The following is a 22,698-nucleotide window of genomic DNA, read 5'->3' as shown; positions in this document are numbered from 1 at the left end:
CATTGTCAGAGATGCCATTGAAATGCACTCCAGGCATAGTCTCTTCATCTGAGACTGTGGCTCTGGTCTCAAGGCTTGAGAACCATTGTTTGGTCTAATTAAGGAGACACTGCAGACACAAGAAGCTGGTGGACAGAGTGCCTACATCTATGCTTCCACAGTCAGGGTGCCTTGCCAGATATCGCTGGGACAACATTATCAAACAGGCTATCAAAATACATTCCAGGGACAATCTTATCAGCTGGGACTGTGGCTGTAGTCTCAACAGGGCTTGGGAACCAGTGTTTGGTCTAATTAAGCAAACACAAAGAGTTGGTGGACAGAGTGCCTACATCTATGCTACGACAGCCAAAGTACCCCACCGGGTCTCGCTGGTCACAGATGGTGATGCCCATCACCTCTTTGGCCATCAGTGCACGTCCTTGGACACAGATCACGTAAAGGGCAGCCACAGGGGAAGGTGATAAAAGTTTGCTGTGTGCCCCCAGTAGGTAATTTCATCAACACACCTGATAATGATGAAAAATTTCTGATTGCCAAAATATTGTGCCAACTGACACTATTAACCAGCAGTACACTCATGGACTGTTCCATTTAGTTACGTTGTGTCTATACATTTTGCTATTGTAAGTGGGAGTGTGCTCCCTGAAGTTTGATTCGTGTTAAAGAGAAACCTTATTTGGATGTTGAACATTCCAACATTGCCATCCTTGCACTGTTAGGTACTTGCTTTTCTTTTAACTTTGTCTTAAAGAAATATTTGTGCATTAGTTGGATGTGTTACTTTTTGGTTGTTCAGCTCCTTGCTTCTATCCTCTCTGATGGGCGGTGAGCCGAGTTATTTTTCTATGGTGTCACACTTATGACAGTTATCCAGCTTAGGATTGCCAAATGGGAGCATAAACTTTGTGTTGAAACATTGAAAGTACAAACCGTACAATTCAGGGAACCTGTGGTGTTTTTCTAGGTACCACCTGTATATTAGCTGTGTCATATCTGCAGCTCTTTTAACTTTACCTTTCCTAGTGTAGTGAAATTCTCTTTTAGTCAAGCATACCTCATTTTGTTGATATTTATGTTATCCTTGACCATCTGGCTTTGAAGTCACTGCTTTATGTACATGTGACTCACAATATTGTCACCACATTTGCAAGAAATGCCATAAAATGATGCAAATGCCTCTTGACAAACCACTAACAGAATATACATTGTAATTTTATCTTTTGCGAGTACAGATTTTTAGATATTGTTCAGACATTTCCTTTCCATTTCCTAGATTTAAAAACTGTTCAGTTTTTCCTGAACAGGTTGTTGCACCATCTTCACTACAAGTGATTTGTCCTCCATCAGCTGGCTAATATAAATTGTAAGACCCACAGCTAAATAGTCGTTACATTTGCAAATCACTCATTCTCTGAATCCACTATTATGTTTATTGAAACCGAGAACATGAGACACATCTGAAAATATTCCACTACAGTTAATACCACTTGCATAACATTCTGTAAATGAGCCATATTTCCCCCTGTGAGTCCGGGGCTAAGACTAGGCCCGAGGTATTCTTGTCTGTCATAAGAGGCAACTAAAAGGAGTTTCACACATTTCGGCCTTTATGTAATGGTCCCCTGTAGTGTTTGACCTCCGTTCTTCAAAATTTTCCTGCAGGGCGAGCCAGTTGGGGATGGGCGCCTTACAAGGTGCATCGTGTCCATCGTGCATTGAGATCTTTAGCCCACTTTCTTTTCGTTGCATTTCAGTCCCGCTCACTCTCCATCTCTTGGGCGAGGACACCTTCCTGGGTGCATTTTCCACTATGCTTTCTGCGTCGACAATGACCATGGACTTCTTTGCACCCGATATCCAGCATGGTAGCCAGTCCATTGTGGTGGGGCTGCCATGTACCCTGTTGGTTGTAGCCCCCTGACCACACAGGAATCGCTCTGCTAATGCCTGCACCATTAACTCCCCACTTATGCCAATGGGTATATGCCCATCCCCCTGGGGCAACCGAGCGAGGTGGCGCAGTGGTTAGACACTGGACTCGCATTCGGGAGGACGACGGTTCAATCCCGCGTCCGGCCATCCTGATTTAGGTTTTCCGTGATTTCCCTAAATCGCTCCAGGCAAATGCCGGGATGGTTCCTTTCAAAGGGCACGGCCGACTTCCTTCCCCGTCCTTCCCTAATCCGATGAGACCGATGACCTCGCTGTCTGGTCTCCTTCCCCAAACAACCAACCAACCAACCCTGGGGCAATGGAACTCCCAGCAGTGGCCATCCTGCCAGGTGGCCTTTGCTGCTGTTGGGTGGCACCCATTGGGAGGGTCCCTGTTCGGAGTGGGTGGCATCAGGCTGGATGACACATGATGAAGCGTTGTCCATCATCTCTTGTCGGTGGTGAAACACCAGCAGTCTCTAAGCATTCATGAGCTCACTTCAACGCACAGAAGTACGACCCCTCCCTGCCCACGTCATGGGAGGAATGTCAGGCTAAGGATAGCAGTGGATCTTATTCGCCCCAGTACCTTGTATGTTTGACAGCTGATGGGGAATCTTTCATGACGACGAAGCCTCAGTTCTTTGTTGAGCATTTAGAGGACAAGTTTGGGGAGGTGGAGGGATTGTCCAAAATGAGATCTGGGTCAGTCTTGATCAAAACAGCATCCTTTGCCCAGTCACAGATGTTACTCACTTGTGACAAGCTGGAGGATGTTTCTGTAACCATCACGCCCTATAAGAGCTTAAATATGGTCCAGTGTATCATGTATCACAGGGACCTTCTTTTCAGTCTGACGATGAGCTGCGCGCCAATTTAGAGCGACGAGGTGTACATTTCGTCCGGCGTGTCCACCATGGTCGGAGGGGTAATCAGGTTGCCACTGGTGCCTTCATCTTGGCCTTCAAGGGTGATACATTTGCCCGAGAAGGTCAAGGTGTTGGTTTACCGCTGTGATGTAAATTCCTATATCCCTCCCCTGGTGTGGTGCTTTAAGTGCTGGAAGTTTGGCCGTATGTCTTCCCGCTGTACTTCCAGCATCACATGTCGAGATAGGGGATGCCCATAACATCCCAATACTCCATGTGCCCCGCCTCCCATCTGTGTCAACTGGGGAGATCACCATTTGCCTTGCTCTCCAGACTGCAGGGTTCTTGAGAAAGAAAGGAAAATCAAGTCCAAGACCCTGGACCAACTGACCTACACTGAGGCTAAGAGAAAATTTGAACGCCTGCATCCTGTACGTATGACATCGTCTTATGCCGCTGCTACAACAGTTCTGGTACCTTAAGCTCCGCCAGCCCCAGTGACCTCTGAGCTGGAAGGCTACACCTGCCCACTTGATGGTGAGGGGCATTTCCCTCCCTGTTGCTCCCTCACCACCTACTTCAGGAGCAACATCCCCCCCCCCCCCCCCCAACCATCAGGGACATCCGTCCCCACTTCTAAGCCAGAGAAGCTTAAGTCTTCTTCGGCTTCTCTCACCAGGAATGGGTTCCTTGAATCACTCCCTTCCCAGGTATCTGCTAGTGGAAAAGATGACACCCGCCAGTGGCTGAAAAGCTCAAAAGCAGCTGGTCGTAGGGTTTTACGCTCATCCTCAGTCCTGGAGACCGAGCCAGTGAAGTCCTCCCAGACAGGGAAATCCAAGGAGCAGCGAGAGAAATCCAAAAAGAAGACCCCTAAGACCAAGGAAATTGTGGTTGCACCCACACCACCGCTACCTACACGCTCTGCGTCTGAGGATGGGGTGTAGATTCTAGCATCCGCTGAGGACCTATATCTCGCCAGACCCTCAGGCACAATGGATATAGACTGCTCAGGCAATAAGTTGGTGGCAGCAGGTGACTCTGAGGTGTAAACTGCCTCATTTAATGTTCCATGCCTTCCCAGTCTCATGATGACGTCATCCTCCAATGGAATTGCGGTGGTTTTTTCTTCAGCCTGGCTGAGCTATGGCAGCTGTTAAGCTTTACACCTGCTTTCTGCATTGCCCTCCAGGAAAGCTGGTCCCCGGCAATGTGGACCCCTGTCCTTCGCGGCTATAAGGGATATTACAGGAACTGTAGCAACTATAATCAGGTGTCAGGTGGAGTTTGCATTATGTCCTAAACTCAGTCTGTAGTGAAACTATGCCCCTTCAAACCCCTCTTGAAGCTGTGGCTGCCAGAATGAGGATGACACAGGAAATAACTGCAATGTATATCTTCCTTCAGATGGTGCAGTACCCCTGAATGTATTAGATGCACTGATTGATGAACTCCCTAAACCTTTCCTACTTTTGGGAGATTTTAACGCCCATAACTGCTTGTGGGGTGGCACCATGCTTCCTGGCAGAGGCAGAGATGTCGAAACTTTACTGTCTCAGTTGGACCTCTGCCTCTTAAATACTGGGTCCACCACACATTTCAGTGTGGCTCATGGTAATTACTCGGCCATTGATTTATCAATCGGATCCTTACTCAGATGATTAAACATCTCTCATCTGACTACAAGTGACATATCCTCGTCATCTTCAACCTTATCTGGTGCAATGGTATCTTTCCATTGCAGTCGCGGGAGAGCACCGTCATTCTGGTGCTCAAACCCGGTGAAGACCCACTTGATGTGGATAGCTATCAGCCCAGCAGCCTCACCAACATTCTTTGTAAGCTGCTGGAACGTAGGGTGTGTTGGCTGTTGGGTTCGGTCCTGGAGTCACATGGCCTACTGGCCCCATGTCAGTGGGGCTTCCGCCAGGGTCGCTCTACCACTGATAATCTTGTGTCCCTTGAGTCTGCCATCTGAACAGCCTTTTCCAGGTGCCAACACCTGATTGCCGTCTTTTTTGACTTACGTAAAGCTTACGACACGACCTGCTCCCGGTTTTTACCCAGAACTTCCTGTCGCTCTGTACTTTCCATGTCCAAGTTGGCATCTCCCATAGTTCTGCCCATATCCAGGGGAATGGAGTCCCGCAGGGCCCTGTATTAAGTGTCTCTCTATTTTTAGTGGCCATTAACGGTCTAGCAGCAGCTGTCAGACCCTCCGTCTCACCTTCTCTGTATACAGAGGACTTCTGCATTTCGTACTGCTGCTCCGTACTGGAGCATCGCCTACAGGGAGCCATTCAAAAGGCGTAGTCATGGGCTCTACCCCATGGCTTCCAGTTTTCCGCCATGAAGACATGTCTCGTGCATCTCTGTACGTGTGTCATGCATTTCTGTCTGCGTCGTATCGTTCATCTGGACCCAGAACTTTACCTTAATAACAATCCACTCACTGTAATGGAGACATAAGAATTCTTAGGTCTGGTTTTCGACACTCGTTTGTCTTGGCTTCCTCGTCTTCGTAAGCTTAAATAGAAGTGTTGGCAGCACCTCAATGCCCTCCGCTGCCTGAGCAACACCAACAGGGGTGCAGATCGCTCCATGCTACTGCAGCTCTATAGAGCCCTTGTTCAATCCCGCCTTGACAATGGGAGTGTGATTTATGGCTCGGCGGCACCCTCAGCATTGCATTTGCTTGACCCGTTGCACCATTGCGGAGTTAGACTAGCGACAGGAGCTTTTAGGATGAGTCCGGTGACAAGCGTGCTGGTGGAGGTTGGATTCCTTCCAGTGAAGATCAGATGTGCACAACTGCTCGCCAGTGATGTTGCACACATTCATAGCTCTCCTGAACATCCTAATTACCGTCTTCTTTTCCCAGCCACGGCGGTTCACCTCCCGCATAGGCGGTGCAGGTCAGAGCTAACGATTGTGGTTCGCATGGGATCGCTTCTGTCCGAACTGGAGCCCTTCCTTCCGCCACCTGTCCTTGAGGTCCATTCACATACACCTCCATGGTGTAGCTGTAGGCCGAAGCTTCGCCGAGACCTTTCGTGTGGCCCTAAGGACTCTGTTAACCTTGTGACTCTCTGTTGCCATTTACTCTCGATTCTTGAAGGGTACCGGGGCTCTGAAGTGGTTTACACCGACGGCTCGAGGGCTTATGGTAATGTTGGCTTCGCCTTTGTCCTCAGAGGCCATATTGAACAGCATTACTTGCCAGATGACTGCAGTGTATTCACTGTAGAGCTGGTGGCCATATCTAGTGCCTCGTGCACTTCAGAATAGCCGTGCATGCCCCAAGGAATTGTTTCTTCTGTGTACTGACTCCTTGCGCAGCCTACAAGCTCTCGACCAGTGCTATCCTCGTCATCCTTTGATAGCGACCATCCAGGTGCCATCTATGCCCTGGAACGGTCAGGTACCCCAGGACATGTCGGCATTGCTGGCAACGAACTTGCCGACAGGCTGGCCAAACAGGCTACGCGAAACCACTTCTGTAGACTTACGCTGCAGGGGTTTTTGGCTTTGGGAGACAGAATGGCATAACAGTACGCACAACAAACTGCGTGTCATTAAGGAGACTTCGAACGTGTGGAAGTCTTTCATGCTGGCCTCTCGCAGGGAATCAGTGATCCTCTGCCGGCTCGGCATCGGCCACGCTTGGGTGACCCACGGTTACCTCTTGCATTGTGAAGACCCGCCTCACTGTCGGTGCAGCGCCTGGTTGACAGTGTCCCATATTCTGGTGCAGTGTCCCACTTTGACTGCCCAGCAACGAAATCTTGGGTTACCGGGCTCATTGCCTCTCATTTTATTTTACAATGCTTCATTGGCTGATTTAGTTTTACGTTTTATTCGTGAGGGTGGGTTTTATCATTTTATCTATGTTTTAGAGCATGTCCTTTGTGCTTCTGTGTCCTCCACCCAAGTGCTTTTAGGATGGAGGTTTTAATGTGTTGCAGAGTGGCTGGCTTTTCCTTTTTATTCTCGTGGTCGGGCAGCCACTGTAAACTGGTTTCTTGTTTTACTATCTTCTGTTTCTAGCGTCTGTTGTTTTCTTGTTCTCTTTTGTTCCTTTTAGTGTATGTTGCCTTTCCTTCATTCTTGTAGGTTTTCCTTTCTTTCTGTTTTGTGTTATATGTCTAGTCTGTTTTATTCTCACACTTGTGGCATTGTTTTATTAGGAACAAGGGACAGATGACCTCGTAGTTTGGTCCTTTCCCTCCTCTTTTAAACAAACCAACCATGCCATATTAGTTGTCTGATACAATAAAGAGGTAGCTCTAGAAGCTGTTTCTTTCTGGCAACAAAATAATGGGAAACACAGTCGTAACAGTAGTACTAAAGACTGGAGCTACATCTTTCTTGCGTAGAACAAACAGGGATTTTTTAAAATGTAAGATACTGCGTGTAACTCCAGAATCTCCTGGGAGTAACTACCTCCTTTTTGCAGGAAACACTTCAACTGTTAAAAAAGAGATGTCAGAGAAAGTGAGTTATACTATCAGATTATTGCAGTATGCTAAGTAATACCTTAGCAATAATTTAAACCCTTCTGATTTGAGGTCTCAGACTTTAAATGAGAATCGGTTGTTTCTGTCAACAGTACTGACATGTAACCTAAATATTATTCACTTGTTGTGTCTGCTTCATGATGTTACAATAATTTTGAGCACAAGTGTATAGGCCACATGCCTGTAGTTAATGAAGTTTATTTTTGTGGAAGAAATTCTGTTTTAAAATACAAATAGAAAAATCTGAAAAAGTTAGCAACAATTTGAAGGAAAACATCACTGCCTTTAAATAATAAGGGAGATGATGTATTTACTTACACTAACTAAAACAAAAAGCAGTAATGTGACTGATGGAAAGATGTAAAATACTCCTTTCCAAACTCATTAATTGGAAGTACAGGGTGGCGCACGAAATGTGTTACCATTTTGTTTTTGAATATAAACTTTATTGTCAATACAATCTGAAAGGAACATATACTACAATGAAGAGCTGTCCATGGAGATTTGTTCCAACTCAGCACATGCTCAATATGTCCACCATTTCGTTTCATAACTTCCTTCAAACGAACACTGAAGTTAGTGATTGCCCTATGGCACATGTCTTCCGTAATTTCACTGCAAGCTTGAAGAATAAGTCTTCTGAGCTCCATTAAATCACGTGGACGTTTCGGGAAAATTTTTTCCTTTAGGTACCCCCAAAGAAAAAAGTCACATGGATTGAGATCTGGACTATTGGGGAGCCAATTTTGTCCGTCATTTTAGTGACCTGGAAACCTGAGTGAAATGATCCGCATGTCGAAATGCTTGTGTAAAATCTCCAACACAGTGTTTGCAGTATGTGGTCTTGCTCCATCTTGCATGAACCACTGTTTGTTGAAGGGCAAGGCAGTAGCAAGAAGCTGTGGAATAAAGCTATTGCGAAGCATGCTCAAGTAACGCTTGCTGTTCACAGTTTCTTCAAAGAAAAAGGGTCCAATAAGTCCGTAACTGGCAATTGCTGTCCACACTGTAATCCTCGGAGCATAATGTTGTCGTTCATGAAGCACTTGTGAATTTTCAATGGCCCAAAAACATACATTTTGTTTATTAACCACACCGTCTAAATGAAAATGCGCCTCGTCTGAAAACCAAATGTTGTTGAGAGTTTCTTCCCTATCCTCTGCCCACTGAGTAAACAGTAGTCTCTGCTGCTTGTGTGCTTCAGTGAGCTTCTGTGCACAGGTTATCTTGTATGGCTACATATGGAGGTCACTTTTAAGAATGCGTTGAACGGAGTGTCTGGATATTCCCAGTTGCACTGCTGCCTTTCTACACGATTTCCTGGGACTTCTCTGTACAGCAACTCGTACCACTTCAATATTCTCCGGTGAACAAACAGGCTTAGGTCAAGGTCGCTTCGCTTCCAATACTGTTCCTTCCTGTACAAATTTATCGTACAACCTGTGGGTGGTCTTCTTGCAAGGGACCCATTGTGTGTTAAACTGTTGTCGAAAATGCCTCTGAGTCACAACAAGGCTTTTCGTTTCATGAAAAAGTAACACAATTGCCGATTGTTGCTCTGTCGTCAGTCTTCCATTGTCAGCCATTGCTGCTTACTAGTCTCCTAGCGGCAGTATCGTGAATTACACATCATTTCGTAACTCATTTGTTTTTCCAAGCTCTGCTGGTAGTGCTGTAGAGATCCCAGCGGGATATCTAATGTGCGTCATAAATTGTGAAAGAAACAGTTGGTAACACATTTCATGTGCCATCCTGTATATGGGTTTGGAAAAGGAATAAAGCAGTGACAAATGCAACAGCAACCCTTCAATTGTGTTGCACCATGCAGAACAATTTGACACATTGAAATAGTTCAAATTTTTATCATGCCCAGTGGCAGCTATATAATTTATGCTAATAACTTGTATTGAGCTCTTAAGTATAATTATATGTACTCATTTCATAGTTTTAAGTCAAACATTCTTGCAAAGGAAAGTAGTCACAGTAAGCCTTCAGTACTTCATTTACAAATCACAGTTCTGATCACCATACCCCATTCATTTAGGTTTGTAAGGGAAGTATTCTGAATAGAAACTTAGCCATTGACCATAAAATGTGAAATAGTGTAAATAATATACACTAATGTTGAGAAAAAACAGAACTGTACATTAGTATGTTCTGCAGAAATGATTAGCATTCAGTCACCACAGTTCAGCATTTGCACTGTTACCTAGTAGGCCCAGGGTGCGCCATGTTCCCTGATAACTGTTCTATGTGTGATGATGTCGACACTTACAAGGTACAAATGGTGTCCTGTGGTGTAGCCATCCATGCTGTACGCACCTGGTTTCAAAGTTCAGCCCTGGGTCATAGCACTGCATACATCATTTTACCATATTCCACACATTTTCGATTGGCGGCAAGTCTGGTGATGTGGCGAGCCAGAGTAAAAGACTGACATCCTGTGACACCAAGAAACTATGTGTTTGTGCACCAATGTGGGTGCGCATTGTCTTTCTGAAAAATGGCTTTGGGGTGTGGTGCAGAAAGGGTATGGCTAAGGGTCACAGGATGTTATTCACGTAGGTCACATTGGTCATAGTGCCCTGGACACCCACCAACTGTGATTTCTGGTTGTACACAGTAGCACTCCACACTATAAGGCCCAGAGTCATTGCTGTATGTCTTATGCGAATGCACTCACAGGATGCCATTATCCTTGTCTGCGGTGAACCAAAATGTGGCCATCATTTTCAAACAGAACCTGGATTCATCCAAAAACCCTATATAATGCCATTCCTGTTTCTAGTGACATTGTTCCATACTCCATTGTCATGTGGCATGTTTCTGCAGCTTTGTCAAAGGTAGGTGGAGAAGTGGACGACAAGCACATAATCATGCCATAGGGAACGGTGACTGACCATCACCCTGATAGTGTAAAATCTGTTACACTATTCCGCTGTTGCGTCAGAGCTGAGGAGGACACAGATTGGCCGTTACACCATTCGGGTGATGTGTCGATCTTCATTGGGGTGGTCGGGTGGTGGGACCTGACCAACTCTGTTCATTTTTGTGACCTTCCGTGAACTATTCTGCACACACACGTTCGCTGCCAAAACACTCCATCCCATACAAGCAGCCATTCCCTGCTTAGATGCATCACATTTTCTCATGTATATAAAGCCCCCCTCTTTCAAACTCACTGATTTGACGGTACGGTTTGTGCGCATATGCGTGCAAGATGTCCTGCATATCTTCTCCAGTCACACTGATCCATTACCTTTGGTTTATAGTGACAATGAGAGTCGCAGGCACATTTTACCAGTAGGTGGTGTTGCATCGTGATATTGATGTTGACCTTGAACCCATGGACCACCATTCTTCAAATGTAATCATTTCTGCCTAACATATTAATGTAAATGTCCTGTGAACGTGAACATCCTATCTCCTGTCATTGAGGGTGTACTGCTTTTTCTGAACATGAGTTTAATTTGCTACTCAGAATATTTGGGTTCCCATGAAGGCTAAGGACTGACGGTGAAAAACTGTTTACCTTCATTTACTTTTTAGCCAAAGTAGATAATAGCTGTATAGAAAGTGAAACATGGACAAAGGATTTTGTGAATGGTAGTAAAATAATAGGTCATAATATATAAGTTTCCTGTTTCTTTAAAGACTGGACAATTTATGTGTATTTTTATTTATTTCTCTTTTTTGTAGACATCATAGTGCCACTGAAAATCGGAGCAGTTCAGTTGAATCTGAAGACGAAATAGATGCTCCAATCCTGATGCGAACAATATCAATGGACACTGAAGCAACAGATGATGTTATTAGCAATATTTCTTATGCCAGTAGTTCATCACTCGAATCAAATAAAAAAGCTTCATTTCAGGTATGACAAAAATCTATTGTAAAATGCAAAGCGTTTATTTTTTTTTTTTTAATTTTTATTTTTATTTAGATTGCTGCAGTCAAATGAAGATATTTATAATAGCCTTATTACGGAGTGGTAGTAGCAAAAAAAATAGTCTGCAAAACGGTAACATTTAGAACTAGAAATTTCTTCATCTGACAAAGAGAGTGGAAAATATTGGAAACAAGACTTTACAAGGGTTCGATTAAGATTTTTGGATAGGATGTTAGGTGAAAGTAGACACAAGTGGGCTAAATAAGAAGGAAATAAACAATACATTTTTGTAATTTTTAATTGATTTTTGTATCTTTTATTTTATTTTCCCCAATACTTGCAACTGTGGAATACTGCTCTTCCCTTTCATATTTATTGCTGTCTTTGCTATCTAATATATCAGTGGAAATTTTTAACATTTGCTTCACTCATTCATTATTGAGATTTCCTGTGTTATAACTTATCCACTTTACCTACTTTTAGTTTTCGCTAGTTTTCGCAGCTGCTTTTGTTATACAAAATGAAGAAAAAGAAAGTGTCATCAATGAGGCCCATATTCACTTTGTTGCTCATCAAATTTCAGAGATGAAGCAAATGTGGTGAATATGTGACATTCAGGTCTTCGTTTGTGTTAGTAGATCAGTTTATCTATAGGGAGCCACACAAAATGTTACTGACATGCTGGAAGAACAATGGGGAGAAAATAGTATTATAAGGGGCCTGTAAGCTTCATTTGCATATCTACTTTCATTAACAGTTAGTGTAAATTAAGTTGAACCAATTGGCCAATTGGTGCTGCAGTGTTAATAAGTATGGTAGGAACACAACCAAACCTATACTGAATTTTTTTTCCCTGTACATTTTAATATAGTACTCTAACTGGAAAGCATCTGACAAGGCAGTTCCATTGTCTTTGTTTTCTGAGCCTCGTCACACATTCTGTGACTAGTCCTGTTCCCAGCAGTTCATTGTGAATAAGAGGGAATACTTCAGTCAGCAGTGTTCCAACATGTATTTTTTGAATCTTAATTTTTGAAAAAAGATTGCTTAAATTTCTGTTTACAGTACACTACTATTGAACAAATGTGGCATAACTTACATAATCTTTGTTTTGCAGGAAGCAAATAAAGCTGAAGCTGAGAGGATGACCATGTATCGGTGTATAATATCGAGTATCATTGAAAGCGAAACGATATACCTGGAATGTTTGAATGTTATGCTACAGGTTAGTTCTGAAAGTGTTTCCATAAAATTATTATTATTATTATTATTATTATTATTATTATTTTGCCACCATAACTACTTGATTTAAACGTTTACCTATTTCACTACTGATGTGTTTATTTCTTCATTTTTCAGTACATGAAAGCCATCAAAGCAACACTGACAACATCACAGCCAGTCATATCGGAAGAAGAATTCAACACCATTTTTTACAAGGTTCCAGATTTACACAGCCTTCACAGCAGATTTCTGGAAGGGCTGAAAAGACGTACTCAGAACTGGGATGGAAGGCTTACCATTGGTGATCATTTTCGAATCATGGTAATCTTGAAGTGAAGCAGAACTTGTAATAACATTTGAAATGGACATGCTTCCAGTTCCTGGTTCTTAATTGAGCTGTCACTTCTACATCCCATTTACTTTCCAATTCTGTAGACTTCCTTTATAAACATGTAGCCACTTGTGTGCAAACTGTCTTCTGCTAAAGTTTCTTTTGAAAACTCTAAATATGTATCTTTAAGAACATGTAATTATTCATGACGTAGACTTTAAAAAATACACATTTGGAAACAAAAAGTTGCTAATAATATTTTTATTCACAGGCAAGCAACATCAATATATATGGTGCTTTCCTGCACAATTATGTTCGAGCTACTGAAACAGTGAAGAAATGCAGTAGTAATAACCAACAGTTTGGAGAAATAACGCGTGACATTCGTCTTAAATCTCTTAATGGCCAGAGTTTGTCATTAGAGGATCTCTTACACAAGCCAGTAGCACGTGTTCAGAAGAATGCACTGGTGCTTCATGTGAGTTTTCTCTATACATATTTGTGTAAACAGACACATAATTGACAAGTCAACAAATGCATTTCACATTTCTTACCAGGATTTGCTGAGGTATACTCCAGAATCCCATCCAGATCACAAAACCTTAACTGATGCACTGAAGATGACACAGAATTTCTTAGATGAATTCAACATGATCCAGACAAAAACAATGTTTCCAGTAAGTACCCATGCAAGCATTTTTTTTTTCTTTCCCCTTTCAGATTAAATGTTATTTCTCTCAGGCATGTTTGCTTTAAATAAACTGTATTATTGTGCATTGTCTTTACATAGTCTAAATATCAGGATTGGTAATGTTGCTCCTCCTTTCTGAGTTGAAACTTTTCTCTGACATTGTTCTAGTCAGCTGACAGAGCCCAGAGACGGCTTGTGAAAAATTCCTTTATAGTGGAACTTTCGGATGGCCAGCGCAAATTACGCCATTTGTTCCTCTTCAATGATGTTCTAGCCTGCGCCAAGTACAAGGTATGATTCAGTTACAAATGTATGAAAAGCCAGACAGTGCAATTGTTACCAAGAGCAGTAAGAGACAGCAATAGGATTTTCAATTTTTAATCTTATATAATTTGAAATAGTCGTTGTTTGTGCAACTAGAACAAAGGCTGCTGGTTGAGATATGAAAGTATCTGGATAAAATCTTCTCGGTTTTTAAGCCGTGTCAACTCCAATAAATTCTCGAGCTTTCGATGGCTAGATCCGCCATTGTCATCAGGAGTAAAACTATACTGACTTCCAGGACTGGCACTATTTCCCACTTAGATACCTATAATTACGGCTGCTGGCACCATTCAGAAAGGGCTGAAATGACGTGTGCCCGGAAGGCGAGCTAGGCAGCTCATGAAAACCAAGAAGGTTTTATATAGTTGTGCCGCCACAAAAGACTCTGATGACATGTATGAAAGTATCATCTGTGCTTCACAGTGGTTTATAGCTTTTATCAAATGAGATTTCTTAAGGCTTTCTTGGAGTTTATTTGAGAGTCTTTAATGTTTAATTTAACTCCTTTTGTTTTTTAATCAACTCACACAAAAACGAAATGTCACACCACAGACAAAAATCAAACAATGGAAAATCCAGGATGGAATGTAAAAATATTATGAAAAGGAAAGTTGCTACTCACCATATAGCAGAGATGCTGAGTTGCAGATAGGCACAACAAAAAGACTGTCACAAATAAAGCTTTTGGCCAGCAAGCCCTTCATCAGAAATAGACCTCCTACTCCCCCCCCCCCCCCCCCCCCACACACACACACACACAAATGCAAATGTAACTCTCACGCATGAATGCAGTCTCAGACAACTGAAACCACACTGGTGGTAAGTTGCATTTGTGTGTGTGTGTGTGTGTGTGTGTGTGTGTGTGTGTGTGTGTGTGTGTGTGTGCGCGCGTGCGCGCGCGCGTGTGCATGTGCATGTGTGTCGTCTATTTTAGACGAAGGCATTGCTGACCGAAAGCGTTATTTTTGACAATCTTTTTGTTGTGCCTATCTGCGACTCTGCATCACCACTGGGTAGCAACTTGCCTTTTCATAATATTGTCACACCACAGACAAATTGATGTAGGTCTACTATTAAATGAACAAGTATTCATTGTTTGTTTTCACTTAATATGAATTATAAATATAAGGGTATTAATTAGAGACAGGTGCAGCCACAAGGAAAATAATCCTAATACTGAAATAGTGTTTCAGGATTTATAATTTTCATCACATATGTAGGCAAAGTCTGTGGCACAAGCCCACGGCCAGGCAGTTGGTCTGTAGAGTGCAACCTTTCTTCACTGCGACAGTAGGAGGGGGAGGCTAGTGGTCCCATTGCCCCGATCACTTTTATCATCTGCAAAGATCACCTCTACTCATTTGATAGAGAGCTGAGTTTACATGGAGCCAATCTGGAGGCACTGGAGCAAGGAAATATCCCCACTCGTACCCAGGAATGAACCTGAAATGTCCAGCCAATGTTCTACCAGCTAGACCACCGAGCCACTCGTACCATCACTTACCTTAAAGACCAACATTCAGAAGATAAACTTTTGCAATCTGAGTAGTTTACATAAGAGCATTTTATTCTTAAGTACAGCAAGTGGACCCGATACTCCATGGATAATGCAAAATCTACATGAATCTTGCCAGAAACTGCTGTTTACTGTATTTACAAAACATGCTACATGTCACATTTGGAAGCTCACTGCATTTCGCATTAGACAAATGAAACAATGGGTTGGAAATTGTTTAAGCAGTAATCTCAATCTTGCATGTTACCATGTCTTCCACCTTTAAGCTCTGATGCTTTCAAATCTCGTCCGATGCAGTCCCCAACAATCAGTCTTTCCTTCTCATCCCATCTGGTAAATCTCCCCTGACCCACAGTTCTGGGTGACTTTCCCGAAATAAACTCATTTTCCTTGACGTCTCCAGTCCTTTCCCTTCACCCCTCGTCCTTTCCCTTCAACCCTTCTGCCAGAAGAAGGAGCATCTTAGCTCCGAAATCTTGTCTAATTAAAATCATTTATGTGTGTCTTCTGCCGTGGCTTGGTAAGTAGATTTTTTATCTATCCAGTTAAAATATTTTGTCAAAAATTGATTGAAAAGGATAAACACCATATAGCAGAGATGTTGAATCACATGTCTGGCCTCATCAGTCGGAGACAGTGGTTTTTGTGTGTGTGTGTGTGTGTGTGTGTGTGTGTGTGTGTGTGTGTGTTGTCTAATTGGGAAGAATACTTTTTTGGCCAAAAGCTTACTTGTTTGACAGTCTTTTTGTTATGCCTATCTGCAACTGAACATCTCCACTACACGTTGAGTAGCAATCTATCCTTTTCATAATATTGTCACTGTGTAAAAGTAAGGTTTGTAGTTTTCATATGTAACAGGTATCTTCTTTGAATCATATTCTTTCTGGCAAACATTAACACTGTTGTTGCATATTAAGAAAATGAAATGTCTGAAAGTAAAGAACCAAAGCCAAAACGAATAAGTTTGGTAGAGAGTACAAAGAAAAACACTGCCAGCAGGGTGTGGTTAGGCATGGCAGGATGCCGATACGGAGTTCACATGAAAAAGCCAGTCGGCAGGGCACAGCAAGTCATTGGTTGTGAGAGTATTGGTCACACAAGACCTCACAGGATTGTGGCATTGAAAGAGTGGCATGGTTTGCAGTGTGGTACAAAAGGTGGAGGCAGTGGCACCTGACAAGGAGTTACAGTTCAGACAGTCATCCAAGAGGGACCTCCATGCTACCCAGACCCAGGACGTCGATGTACAGTATTAGCTCTGGTTCTGATTGCTTTCATGCTAGCCACATACCTCCCTCCAAGGAAACTTGATAGCCAGAAATTGTGTCGTTAATTAACTTTCTGCTGTGGCAAGCATTAAATATTGCTGTTGCTAAGTCATGCATTTTGTTTGTATATTTCCTGACCATTTTGCACAATTCTTTCAAAACATTCAGTTAGCCATATAATGTTCGCAAACTTCCTCAGTCATTAAGTGTTAATAAGACTTCCTGGATGCGATATTTTTTCAAACCTGTAAGAAAGTCAATACTCCCTATCCTAAATAGTCTCAACCATCCTGTTTTCACTAGCCCATATAAGTCATATCACATCCTGCTTGGATTTTTTCATACTGTCAGGTTCCATACGTTAATGGCTCAAATGGTTCAAATGGCTCTGAGCACTATGGGACTCAACATCTTAGGTCAAAGTCCCTCCATACGTTAATGAATGAATCATGTTTCCGACCAGAAACCCCATGGCTATTGGTTTACAAACTTTCAACTTTCCATATTATTTGCTGTGAAGATCCGTGGATGACAAACCACACAACATTGGAGCTGAAGGGGGGAGGAGAACAACTCAGTACATGTGAGCAGCCAGTGTAGAGCTGTCCATGCAAAAATGTGGTGTGCCTAGACGAATACCTACTATTTTTAACGTTTGTCCCTGACTTTTATCTATAGTGATCGAGAAGACCACTTTCAGATGAAACTTCAATGATTTGAACTAGAGAGGCAAGTTTCTTGGGATGATATAAATTTGTGGTATCAGTACTATTTCTCCATTGACTCAGCGGTGATGGCGGCCTGCATGATATGCCTTCTCAGTTCCATGATGTGTAACCTGATGCCACTGCACAATCTTCTCGCATCCAGATTACATATCAGTAGGACAGGTACACTCTCCTTCAGCTCCAACTTTTGGGACAGTTTCCCACTGATTCGTTCTTGGACACCAGTATCTCTACACTAAACTTAATGGATTCATTTGATAGTTGACGTTCATGGATGACTGTCAAGTTACATTACCTATCCCACATGAACGGTAGTTGCGGTGACCATCCCATGGATACAGTGATTCTTTATTTATTTATTTTCAGATTGAAAGATAGCTTGTGTGTTAATTCAGGGTATAAATTATCTTGATTCTGTCCAGCTGCTTCATACTCATGCACAAACTTTCACATTTCTAATATATATGGGATATTGATTATTTTTTACAACAGCAGTTGTATGTACATTGTAACATATGATAAAGAGTTGGATTTTTGGAACCATTAGCTGAAAGGATTTTATTAAAATGTTCTTTAAAAATAAGCTAGCTTTTTCTCATTGTAAATTACCTTTTTCCTGTGTGTAAGTGTGTGCAATGCTTCAAGCAAAAACTGTGCTTAGCTAAATTGTGGGTTAGATCAATCTCATAATGCAGATTTATATTCACTGTGGTTCCCTTAGGTCACATTTTATCAAATGTGTGAATGGTTTGTTTTAAAGAATTCATGCGTGACTCAGTGCAGCATCCTTGCCCTCATTAATTACTAATCAGTGTAATCACCTCGACATATCAAACTTAAATATTTCTATCTTTCCATTAACATGCAGAACTGACTGCCCTGTCCTTGCGCCCCTTTTCTCATTCTCCTCCCCACCCATGAGTATTATGGTTGAATATCTGTCTGTAAAAGCTGAGATCTTGTGTCTGTAGCAGTACCTCTGATAAACTTTACAGTTTTTCTCGTCATTATTGAGTAAACATACTGTGAGGAGAATGAGAAGACCGGCGGAGGTTCAAGTCGTCCCTCGACCGTGAGTGTGTGTGTTTGTTCTTAGGATAATTTAGGTTAAGTAGTGTGTAAGCTTAGGGACTGATGACCTTAGCAGTTAAGGCCCATAAGATTTCACACACATTTGAACTTTTTTTAGAATGAGAAGAAATTCATTGTATATTGTTCTCTGGTACCTTCTGTTTCACCAACATCCTTTTGCAAGACTCTGCTATTCACTTCATGTCAATCTATGCACACCAGAGCACAGTGTCAATATGTCCCAAGAAGCCACACGTGAAAAAGTGATTTTTCAGTGGTTCATATTTCAAGCTCTATTCATCAAAGAGGTAAAGGGTCAAGTGATTTGGATAGCCCTTGGCCTAACAACCACATGTATACCTGTAGGAAGAACGCGCATACAGTAGCTATACTACAATACAGGGTCAAATTTTAAACTTTACACACTTCTTCCACACCTGGCAAACTGAGCAAATCAGTTAGTTCTTTTGCATTAGGTATGGTTAGGGTGGACCCTGAGTGGCTTCTAAAAGCACCATTTGGTCATAGTCAGTTCCTGAAAAAGCTCCCAAAAACCCATGATTTTTTGGTATGAAAAATATCAATTGTGGAATGGCCATTTCATTAATTTCTGTTCATGGTAATTCATTTGAAATTTTTACCACATGCTCTTAAGATGATGATCTCAGAACTGTGAAACCTTTTTCAGTATCGTTATCCATTAACAAGATCCAGCAGTTCAGAGTTACTGTACTTTTGCCATCATATCTGGTGTGAGCTGTAAGTGTAGTTTTAACTCAGTAGTAAACTCCTGGCAAGGATTCTAGGATCATCACAAAGGTTGTGAAGTTACCAGACTATGTTTTTAATCAGCATTTTATTATCAATAAAACTTTGACGTGCTGTCTCTGTATAATGGTCACTTCAGGCCTATACGGGTATACTCAGAGTGGTACTGCAGTAACAAAAGAGGTAGAAAGGGTCAGAACATGCCTGAAAGGCACTTAAAGCGACTGTCAAAAATTATGGAAAACTGGGAAGATGCAACTTCAGTAAAATAATTCTAATAACATTTTTACTCTTTCAAGAAACAAATCATAAGCTGGGCATTTTCGTTAAACTATGATCGATGAGGATAGTATCCAGAAAAAATGTAAAGCAAACAATTTTGTGTCACTCTTATATTACATGTACTTATTTGTTGTTTATTTGTGTCAAAGTACATGGTGCCCAAAATCTAAATTCCAGTTTCAGAACACTGTAGAAAGAGAACCACTGCCCAGAGTGACATCAAATTAGAACAGCATATTATTGACGCAAGGGGAAACATCATGGGGGAGGGATTAACAACAGTTTCACCAGTAGATGGCGCTGTAAGCATCTTGGCATAAATGGGGCCAGCTACTAATGACAGATGAATCACAACACAACTGATGTGGTTTGAGTTGAGTCATGTTACGCCATCCGTACTGTTCATGGTGCATTACTGCACAAGTTTGGAAGTCAACAATTGTGGCATTGTTAGTTAGGTAATAAACCTATCCACCACGGCAATGTCATACCACATAGGATCAAAAAAATCTGTTTTAAATTGTCCTAATGCCAAAAATGCACAAAAAGCAAAATGGCATCAGTTTTTATTTTCCTGGCGCCAAAAACAGAATAAAAAAGTGACTTTGGTTTTTAATTGTCATGGGGCCAAAAACTGCATAGGAAACAAAATGAGAACGGTTTCTAATTGTCCTGAGACAGGTGCAAGACTTGTTCAATATACTGTCCATCGTTTTCTGCCACAAGGTGAAATCAAGAAAGAGCATGTTCCACAACAGATCAGAGTGTTTAGGGGTCATGTTCAGAATACATTGCACAATGTGTGTCTCCAGTTCAGCTATGTTTGTAATTGGAGCACTGAACACAACATTTTTCAGATAGCCCAACAGCCAAAAGTCGCACAGCTGAAGACTGAGAAATCTTGTTGGCCAAACTTTAGGGAAATACAGCTGATAATTATAGCATTTTCAAAATGCCTGTGCAGCAGCTGCTTCAATGGCTGTGCAAAGTGCAGAGGTGCACCATCTTGTGTAAAAATGTTCCTAATGGCACATCTACACTGTTGAAGGGTTGTGATATGTTGGTGTGCAAAAGACTGTCATAGCATTTCCCAATGACAGTACAGGTAACAGGAACCACGGGTCTCATCTTCTCGGCAAAATATGGCCCTGTGATAAACGATGCCATCAACTCGCACCTCACCATCATCTTTGCAGAATGAATTGGTACCAGTTGTCATAGGTTGTCTTCCAAAAATGAACAGCATAGGGAGAGCAGTGATGACATTTTCTGCAGGACCTGACCCTCACTTTGCAGGACAATGCTCAAGCATGTACAGTGCAAGCTGTTATAGATTTTTTTGATTCATGGTGCTGCTAAGTGCTATACCACCTACTGCACTCTGTTGACTTAAGCCTTCATGAGTTCAATTTGATTTCTAAACTGAAGGAAACACTTCACGGCATTCACTTCAGAACTGCTACAAATTCGTCAGTCAATAGACTGCACTGCTTGAACTGTCAACACAGCTGGCACTGCTAAGAGTATCCTACGACCTCCACATAAACTTTGAAACGTTTCTATTTTTTACAAGCTGTAAATAAATAGTTGCCACTATAAAGTTCCAACCCTCGTATAAATGTGGCGAAGTATGTAAGTAGATGGTTCAAACTTGTCTGATGTGTAGAAATCGTTTTATATAAGCTGCACACCATCAGCAGCAGGGAAGAGAAGGGAACCAGTGGAAAAATACCCATGTCATAGCACAAAAAAGGCAAAGATGTTCCTCTTTAAAAGACTCTGACACAAAGTGTGGAGCAGGCTGCCTTAATCCTCATTCTGCCTTCCTCACCAAAGTTTTGACTTGCATACATATTCATACTTTCTTTGTGCTGAAAGAGAGTAAGAGTGGAAGAGAGAGGAGACAGTGCCATTGGAAGAGAGAGTGGTGGTGGTAGAGAGAAAGTGGCAGGTAATGAGAAAGAGAGATGATTGGAGATAGAAGCAGTGGAGCCAAAAGAGAGATGAGACTGTGGAAATGAAAAATACAGATGAACAGAGACTGTACATAGGCTTGGGGGATCTGGAATCTGGACCATAACAGACTTGTGAACTATAACACAAGACCTTTTGTTCCAATGATATTTGGACATACACTTTGTATTCTCATCAATTTAGTCTTTCCTACATTGATATGCATTCCATTCTCTTTTTCCCAATTTTATGATCCTCCCCATTATAAACTTTGTCTTTCTCCGACTCAGCCAGCACTGATTAGTCGTCTGTGTACTTAGTTCTCTTTACCCTTTCTCCTACTATTATGCCTCTTGCTTTATGTTATGTGTTATCTTCTTAGTTTCTCAGTGTGAATACTGACAGTGTTGGTGACATCAACACTTTTTCAACACTTCTTCCAGTACCTGTCTCATCCATTTCCTCATTGCCAATCTGCTCTACCACTTTTTGCTTTATAAAGAGTTATATTATTGATGTTGTGTCTTTACAGTCCACAATCTTGTATTTTAATAACCGTTTAAATTTTGTCGATTTGTTTGTGCTCTCTGTAGATTAGTTCAGACGTTCTTTGCACAACAGTTTTTAGCATGGATAGGGACTGCAACTGCTGTGTTCAGATGCAGGCTGAGTTGGCATCCCTTTGCTCCCAGCTTCAGGCAGTGTTGGCTTCGGTCACACAGCTTGAGGCTGTTGCCAATGGGCATCACTGTGGGGGTCCGGATGGGGGTTTGTCGGGGACGGCCAGCTCGTCCCACGCATCCCCCGATCGGACTACGACTGTGGTTGCCCGGGATACTGCCCACATTGAGGCTGATCCCTCACCTGTGGTAGAGTGGGAGGTCGTCTCAAGGTGTGGCAGGGGGCGAAAGACATTCCGGAGGGCTGAACGGAAGGCCTCTCCAGTTTGTCTGACGAACCGGTTTCAGGCTCTGTCTCAGGCTGATACTGATCTTTGGCCTGACATGGCTGCTTGTCCTGTTCCAGAGGTTGCCCCTCAGTCTGCAAGATCCGGGCGGTCGCAGAGGGTGGACTTACTGGTAGTCGGGAGCTCCAACGTCAGGCGCATAATGGGGCCCCTTAGGGAAATGGCAGCAAGGGAGGGGAAGAAAACCAATGTGCACTCCGTGTGCATACCAGGGGGAGTCATTCCAGATGTGGAAAGGGTCCTTCCGGATGCCATGAAGGGTACAGGGTGCACCCATCTGCAGGTGGTCGCTCATGTCGGCACCAATGATGTGTGTCGCTATGGATCGGAGGAAATCCTCTCTGGCTTCCGGCGGCTATCTGATT

General features: G+C 42.5%; 1 protein-coding gene across 1 annotated transcript in view; it reads left to right on the top strand.

Moving 5' to 3' along the window:
- The window catches only part of LOC126199105 (active breakpoint cluster region-related protein), a 122,080-nt gene that overhangs the window by 33,147 nt on the left and 66,235 nt on the right, over positions 1-22,698 (top strand). The window contains exons 3-8 of the mRNA XM_049935862.1: positions 11,021-11,195; positions 12,328-12,435; positions 12,570-12,755; positions 13,037-13,243; positions 13,323-13,442; positions 13,625-13,747. Of these exons, the coding sequence (XP_049791819.1) occupies positions 11,021-11,195; positions 12,328-12,435; positions 12,570-12,755; positions 13,037-13,243; positions 13,323-13,442; positions 13,625-13,747 (919 nt within the window). The remainder of the gene's footprint in view (positions 1-11,020; positions 11,196-12,327; positions 12,436-12,569; positions 12,756-13,036; positions 13,244-13,322; positions 13,443-13,624; positions 13,748-22,698) is intronic.

The sequence above is a fragment of the Schistocerca nitens genome, chromosome 1 (genome assembly GCF_023898315.1).
Source record: "Schistocerca nitens isolate TAMUIC-IGC-003100 chromosome 1, iqSchNite1.1, whole genome shotgun sequence".
In the NCBI taxonomy this organism is placed as follows: domain Eukaryota; kingdom Metazoa; phylum Arthropoda; class Insecta; order Orthoptera; family Acrididae; genus Schistocerca; species Schistocerca nitens.
This window is presented reverse-complemented; position numbering and strand designations above follow the sequence as displayed.